Below are 7,587 nucleotides of genomic sequence, written 5' to 3' on the forward strand. Positions count from 1 at the left end.
GCTGCATATTGACACGACTTACAAACTCGATCAGTTTGATCACCCCTTACTCTTTATCGTTTTTTGAACCATTCGCTTTCGTTCCACCCCATGGCGATCTTTGTGACATCCAACAGACTGGGGATCTCATAAACACAGCGCTCAATTGTTGGTTCGACATTTTCAAGGTGATAACTGGCGAGTACCTCAAAATTCGTTACTAAATGGCCGACGCAGATAAGACTCAGTACAATTCATATCACGTCTTCCAAGCGATGCAGCAGCAGCAACGGAGCTTTGACGCACTTGATGTGCCTTTTCACGTCGTCAAGAGCGTGGGAGACCGTGTCTCAAGTTTCCCAATGGAAGTAGTATCGTTGGTGATCAAGCACCTGTACTTGATGCACTACTCACGTGATGGTGCTGAGGATGACACACGTAAAGATGCTGCTCTGGCGGTATGAAGAGCGTATATTGTACTTAGTAGTTCTGCGACATACTTTAAGAAGCAATGAATCGATTCTCCATTCAGCAACTGAGGATGCCGACAGGATTTGCGACGCCAAACAACCCCGTTGAGTAGCTCTACAACGCGATCAAGAGGGACGACACCCTGAGAAAACTGACTAAGCTGGTAGCACTCGCAACGCTACGCACTCTGATGTGCCGGCACCGGTCAAGAGGCACGTTTTTATTCGCTACTGAATCAAAGCCGAACAGAGAACTACAAGATCACCACAAGTATTTACAAAAACATGGCCGGCTTAGCGTCATCTAGTCGCACTAGCACGGGTCGGATTATATGCTTGGTGGTCCAAGCAAAATACACATCGCCTATGTGACGAGCGTGTTCGCCCCCTCGACCACCTCTACCAGGCACGAATACGGAGAAATAAAGGACAAGCATCGGATGGAAACTTCTGAACAGCCGATTGGGGGTGGGGTGGGGTGGGGTCGACATGCAGGACAATGCTTGCTCGTGTCGGTCGTGGTACAAATACCGGCTGTGTGGCCACAGTACGTGCAACAGGAAAGCCCATTCCTGGTGAAAAGCAAATCAAGAAGCGCTTTGCCAACAGAAGTCGCAAGAGGTAAGGTCGGTTGGTCACGCACTTTCCCACGAGTAGAGCTAATTGTAAATAGCTTTGTCGACATATATTCATATCGCCTACAGTAGTCATCTAGTTTTCTGTATTTCTTTCTGAATCTGAGGGAGATGGTAGAGCCCCCTCCCCAATGTTCTTTATGAATTGCTCAAGAAAAACAGCGTTGAAAGTAGCTTGCTGGGAGTTACGTAGATTTCGTTGTCGCACTTCATTACGTTCCCCCCTCGTAGCCTCCAAGTGCTGAATGTATCCTCGCCTAGCGCGTTTTTAATAACAGCGAATCAGGCGCTGCGCAAATCTCCTCTCTGGACGCACAGCTCAAGTAGCTCGACCTCGTCGCCATCTTCCTCGTCAAGTCCAGAATCCTTGTAGCTCCAAACTCTGGCGCGCAGTTTCTTTCCCATGTGGCTCCTCAGGAAGCACTCATCTTGCACGTGACGCTCCTCACCTTCTAGTCCCTACCGTAACCAAGCATACTCTTCAACTTGCTTATTTTTACTTCATTATAAATAGACCCAAGCGCAAGAGTCCATGGCGAAGTAAAATGTGCTGTGACAAACTCAGCGGTTCGTCTTCTATAGTCAAGTGTATACCAAATGACTGGAATATATCGCTTACTGTAATGTTCTGCCGGCCACATTACTGTCTTTTCAATTTTGGTACTTTTATTATAGACACGGTGGTCACGGTACATCTTAAAGTACCGTGGTTTTGGTTGAGTACCGTAAACGTTTAGTACCGAAAGTTTCTTTCTGTGTGCCAACGCGAGTTACGCTTCACACTACCTCTTCGCCAAAAGGAGACACTATTCCTGCCTCCACGCTACCTTCTTTTGTTTCGTTATAGCTCTCTTCCGCGATACCGTGCCCACACGTTCGAAGCGTCGAATAAAGTTGCACCGACGAATCCACATTAAGTTTGCCAGAGACTCCTCGTAGTATTCTTGGCCCTCCCCACCTTCGTACCACTGGTCGAAGACGCTGCGCTCCGGACTGTCCCCGTACGACCGCAATACAAAAACAGCTTGCGTCTTCTCTCGTCCGTCACCGCAACGACGTTAACACCAGGCTGAAGCAGATAACTCCTGAGACCGTCCACGTTGTTGACCGAAGAGGTCAACGTTCCCTTTGAAACACATCGTACGCAAGTGGCGCCCGACGCTCATGTACTGTCGGAAGGCCAAGAACAGATTGATATTTGCCACATACACTCCTCCTTTTGGCCCTTGGCTTCTTGGATATCTTCGAATTCCTTGATGAGCGATAGATGAACAAGAAAACGGGCACCCACAACGAGGCAAGCAATATTAATCGCCTTGTAGAAGCACTTTCCATCCACCGATGTAGTGTAGGGCGATGGGAACTTCATGCCCGGAGCTTGATCGCTCGCTTCCGTGGCTCCGGTAATTGGTCGAAGTGTTTGTTATGCCAAGTACCCAGTCCTTAACTCTTGGCCAAAGCGCAGCTTTTGGTGCTGCGAACACAAGACCAGCCACCTCGTCACCTAACTCTTTATCATCAAGCCCCTTCAATAGCGCGAGCCACCTCGCCTCCTCCTCAGTGTACGAAGTGCATGTGAGCGGCCGCACTGAGGGCCGAGGAGACCGTAAAAACTTCAAAGTTTTCATGACTGGCCATAAAACTACCGTATGACATGACTCGGAAAGCTGATTGACTAATGGTCTTGAAGACGACGTTGAAGACTTAAAATAGTTTTATGAGGACGTAGTATTCTTGTCAGAAGCAGTTCAGATTTTCGCGGAACCTACAACAAACAATGAAGCCTGGCAAGGTCTACCTCTTAGCCAAGCATGGTAAACAAACTATCAACAGACACGACGTCTTTCTGACGACTCCAGACAGCACAGCATTTCTACGAGATTACGCGTCTAACGAAAACAAGTCGATTGTACAAAAAAGCTCTGCAGGTTAGGATGTGTACTTCCGATCTTTGTCAATGGCAAGTAACATTACCGAAGAAGAGTAAATTCAAGCGGCCAGATACAAACACTGCATTTTGTCCAGCCAGTTCATGGTTGTTTCCGATGCTAGCTTCAATATTTTTCCAAGCCGCGATTCCGTTGGCAAGTGCTCTATCAAGCAGCCAATAGAGATGCCAGGCTTTGAAACCTCATTACTGTAGCTCAAGGTTTTAGCAGCGCTCGCAAGCGTGTGGCAGCATTCGTGAAGACAGCCTCCGGTCGCACAGCTAATGTTTGCTTCTTGATCTTTAAACAACTTGCATCCTTCACAAATATCGCATTCACGCACGGCAACCCCTTCGTCCCGCGGCGTCTCGCTTTTGTCGAGCCATTGTACCAGCTCGAAAGCCGCAAAGACCGGAATAAGTAAGGTACAGGGATCGGAAAATAACAAAAAAAGACTTCTATTAATAGTAGTAGATGAAGTAGATTGCAAAACGTTTTATGCCGTAATAATCATTACAATATGCTCGATCGCATAAACAATTTTTATTTTGAAAATATCACAGTACCGTAATGCATTACTGCCTGTATTTGACTTAAACTTTGTAAGCCTGATAAAACTAGACCTTCCTTGACAGGCAATAATAATCACTGCAATACGACCAGGTCCAATAATCAATTATTTTACTGGACCAGTATTGTATTAATTGGTTTCAAGATATATATTTTTTGGATGAAAGGTATAGCATGGGTAGACGAAATCTGTGAGTGAGGAATTTGTTAGTGAGCAAAACGAGAATCTTCATAGCCGAGGAGCGTGTAGGGCGTCAACGGTCTACTTGATGGAATAACCAACGTGTCGTACGATCTTTGTTGTGTCCTTTACGGTCAGTCATAAAACTTTAGTGTTTTTATGGTCAGTAGTGATAATAATAACTAAGAGGTTTGTTTGCTTTTGTGTCATTCCATTACTTTTTTTAAATGCTAAGCGACCAAACACTCTACCAAACCCTCAGCTTTTGTTTTTACCAGCCAGCACCGTTAATCTCCTTCAGCAGCGACTGAATAAAGGCAACACCGAACCCGGTCGAGCGCTCGTCGTCGCCCGTGAATACTGGGTACGCCATGTCCACATGAAGCCACTTGCCTGTGTGCTCAAAGTCGCCCAAGTGATTGGCGATGAACTGCCCCGCACACGACACTTGAGCGTTGGCTCGGTTCTTCACCGAGTTCTTCATGTCAGCAATGCTACTCTTGAACTCGAGACGATGGAACTCTGGCGCGTACGGCATCGGGTGCACCAGGTCGCCAGAGATCTTGCCAGCTTTGACTGCCATAGCCTCAAGATCTTCGTCGTTCGTATAGACGGCGCCAATACGGTTACCCGTTGAGATGCCCTGCGCTCCCGTTAGTGTAGCCATGTCCACGACTACCTTCGGGTTCAAATGTTTCACAGCGTATGCGACACCGTCACCCAGTACGAGGCGCCCCTCGGCGTCTGTGTTATTAACTTCCACAGTTTTTCCCGAGTACATGACGAGCACATCGTCGACACGTGTGGAATCTGGACCCACCGAGTTCTCGGCGATACATAAAACCACATGAAGTGGCGTCGTGTCCGTCGTGTTTTTGGCAAGACACGCAGCTTCGAATGCAGCCAATAGCGACGCTGCGCCGCCCATATCGCGCTTCATACCGACCATGATACCGCCCGTCTTAATGGACAGACCTCCCGTGTCGAAGATGATGCCCTTACCCACCATAGCAACGCCCTTGGCGTCCGTTGCAGCTCCCTCAGGCACGTGACTCAAACACACGAGCGCTGGTTTGTGAGTGGCTGCTTTGCCGACTCCGTAGATGCCTCCGAAGCCTTTTTCGCGTAGTTCTTCGCCCTGGATGACCGAAATCTTCGAGTTGGTGCGCTCTGCGACAGCGCGCGCCTCTGCGATGAACGCATCCGAGTGCAGCTCATTGGGGGGAGCGTCCACCAGCCTCGTGGCCAATTGAATCGCGTTTGCGGTGTGTTGAACCAGCAGCGATTCGTCACTAGTCAATGGGGTTTGGTACACCACTTCGAGCTTGTCTGCTTCCGTGTGGGACTCGGAATTGGGCAGAGCATTGCTACGCTTGAGCTTGTGCTCGTAAAGTGGCACGCCACGCGCCACTGCGGCCCCAGCAGCGAACCACGTGTCAGTGTGGCCTGGTAGCATGAGAACTACGAGGACCGACTCGTCCTTGCTGAGGTCTTGGCCTCTCTTGGTCACCAGCTTGTTGTGGCTCTTAACGAAGCTCGCGATGGAGTGAGGACGTGCCAAGCTGTTGGAACGCGAGACTTGCGTCGGTAGAGCGTGTAGCGTCACGTGGAGAGCGTCGGCTCCCGTATCACGAGCCAAGAGGACCTCAGAGGTAGCGCCGCTGTCTGCGCTGGGGCTGAGCGTGTCCAATGCATGTTGTAGCAGAAGCGGATTCGCCCCGGAATTGAATTGGACGGCGCTGGACGAGGCGGAGACGAGCGTCTGCTGCAAGAAACTGTCGGTGGAGCCCTGAGACTGTAGCGTCTCGATGGACCCAACGACAAGCACGCGGTTCACGCGCTGCTGGAGCGAGGAAAGAGCGGTGAAGCGAACCATTTGAAGCGATCTTGGGGGATTCGATAATAATAATAGGAATCCTATCCCAAGGGTGAGGAGGGAGGAAATAGTGCTTGAAGAGGGTAGCTTAGTGGACGCAGGAGAGAACGTCGTGACGCCCCTTCCGCGGTGGACCGTAAATCTGAGACATGTTGGATCGCTATAGATGTTTATGGTTGCTTTTTAATGGTTTTTTTAATTACCAGGCGTAATTTAAATATCTTTCAAAACGTTCTCATTAAGTACGAACGACTCGAGCCGCTCATTTCCAAAACGGCATTAGAAGCAAGCGGGTATGCAGAATACTGGAAACCAGAAACGCGCGACCGACACACACCGTACGCACATTTCGCTAATGCTGCTGAAAATAAGGCTGCTGATTGTTAACAACTCACATGTCTGTCTTAAAAGATGATTGATTATTACCAAAGCAACGGAAGCTGGAAACACTGAGCGAACCATCCAACGGAGGGGATAGGGGGCATGATAAAAACGTTAAGGAATACAATCCACGGATGCGTGCGAGTGCGCACCTAGAAGAGGTGCAGCCACTGGTCGGCGAACGAGGCAAGATTAAGAATACTGTGCCGTCATGTTCGTCTGGTCCACTGGAGTCGTGGAGTGTGTTTGAGCGTGAATTTAAGAAGTACAAGGTGAAGTACAGCCTGAAGTTTCGTGTGCGAAGCTCTGAAAAGACGGATCTTTACAACAAGTACGCGGTTTGCTGTTTGTATTTGTTAATTCTATTTTTTGGCATTTTGTATTGAGCGTGCTCGTGTTTCTTGTTGATTTACAGGGTGCATGATGATCAAATGCCTACTGCTTTTGAGTGGACGTACAAAACCTATCGCTGTACACATGGTGTTTCACAAGAATCTCGATCTAAGGGTCATCGTAACCGCAAATCACGATTCTGCGGGTGCCAAGCGCGGTTAACTGCCGCTGTAACACGGGTAGTGAGCAACACGTATGCGAATGTCATACGAAACGAGGTACGAGAAAAAGCGAGGCTCACCGATCTGTCTGTCTTATAGCACTAACTTTCTCATGGACTTGATGTTAAGAACCATACGCACACGCATTCTACCTCCCAGACTGAAGCTTCATCGTATCGCACAACAAAGACGCTGCCACTCGATGAACACGATATCGAGGACGTGAAGACTTTGGTTGATGCCCGCGTGTCCTCTGCACACATTACAAATTTCCTGAATGATCGCATCGGTGCGTTATGGAAAATGGTAATAGCCTATCGATAGTGTGGTGCTAATTCTTTTCTGTTTGAGATATATAGACTGCAAAGTGACACCGCAGCAGACACGAAACCTCATACGCAGCATCATGGGGCCGAGCACAGGCGAACCATCGATATAAAGACATGTTGCAGGGAAGGGAGTGATCTCCTCGTCATTCAGGACCAGATGGAGGTCACTAGCGGCATCGTCATGCTGACAAAGGTTCAATAATTAATGTTTGAGCGATGGGGCGAGACGTTAGCGATGAACTTCACTCATGGGGCGAACAACCGCTGGTATCACTTGGGTACGTTGACCCTGGTACCTTTTTTTTAAAGCAACCGTTAAAACAACCTTTACAGCAACCCTAGTGTTCATAAAGCAACCTTACTGATTAACCTGGATGCGTGTTTGGTGCTCATATGTAGGGAGCTTGGTTGTCACGACAGCTACATGTAGAGGTTTCCCTGTTGTCGATTTCTTAAGTCTCGATGAGCAGGCGGTCACAATTATAACCATTGTCGAGTAATTCAAGCGAAAAAAACCGTGCTGTCAACAAGTGAAAACCGTGGTCATTGACAAAGACTTTGTCGAATGGCGGGCTCACATAGAGTGTTTCCCGGACGCAACGATATTGCTCTGCCAGTTCCATGCCATCTCTTTCTGGAAGAAGGCAGTGCAGAGGCCAGTATACCGGCTCAAGACTGGACAAC

The 7,587-nt window shown here is 48.6% G+C and overlaps 3 protein-coding genes across 3 annotated transcripts; 2 read left to right on the forward strand and 1 right to left on the reverse strand.

Annotated features, from left to right (window-relative positions):
* Positions 1 to 2,440: 2,440 nt before the first annotated feature.
* PITG_11568 (uncharacterized protein) lies at positions 2,441 to 3,436 on the forward strand (the record flags this gene model as incomplete). Its single annotated transcript, XM_002901077.1, has 3 exons — positions 2,441 to 2,487; positions 2,620 to 2,690; positions 3,228 to 3,436. 3 exons carry the CDS (start codon positions 2,441 to 2,443, stop codon positions 3,434 to 3,436), a joined length of 327 nt encoding a protein of 108 aa, XP_002901123.1.
* A 598-nt stretch (positions 3,437 to 4,034) lies between these two features.
* PITG_11569 (metalloprotease family M17, putative) lies at positions 4,035 to 5,639 on the reverse strand (the record flags this gene model as incomplete). The annotated part of the gene is made up of 1 exon (XM_002901078.1): positions 4,035 to 5,639. One exon carries the CDS (start codon positions 5,637 to 5,639, stop codon positions 4,035 to 4,037), a length of 1,605 nt encoding a protein of 534 aa, XP_002901124.1.
* Positions 5,640 to 6,154: 515 nt separating this feature from the next.
* Positions 6,155 to 7,333, forward strand: PITG_11570 (uncharacterized protein; the record flags this gene model as incomplete). The annotated part of the gene is made up of 4 exons (XM_002901079.1): positions 6,155 to 6,292; positions 6,704 to 6,863; positions 7,118 to 7,181; positions 7,303 to 7,333. 4 exons carry the CDS (start codon positions 6,155 to 6,157, stop codon positions 7,331 to 7,333), a joined length of 393 nt encoding a protein of 130 aa, XP_002901125.1.
* Between the last annotated feature and the right edge of the window lie 254 nt (positions 7,334 to 7,587).

Source organism: Phytophthora infestans, genomic scaffold, assembly GCF_000142945.1.
Source record: "Phytophthora infestans T30-4 supercont1.22 genomic scaffold, whole genome shotgun sequence".
Classification (NCBI taxonomy): domain Eukaryota; phylum Oomycota; class Peronosporomycetes; order Peronosporales; family Peronosporaceae; genus Phytophthora; species Phytophthora infestans.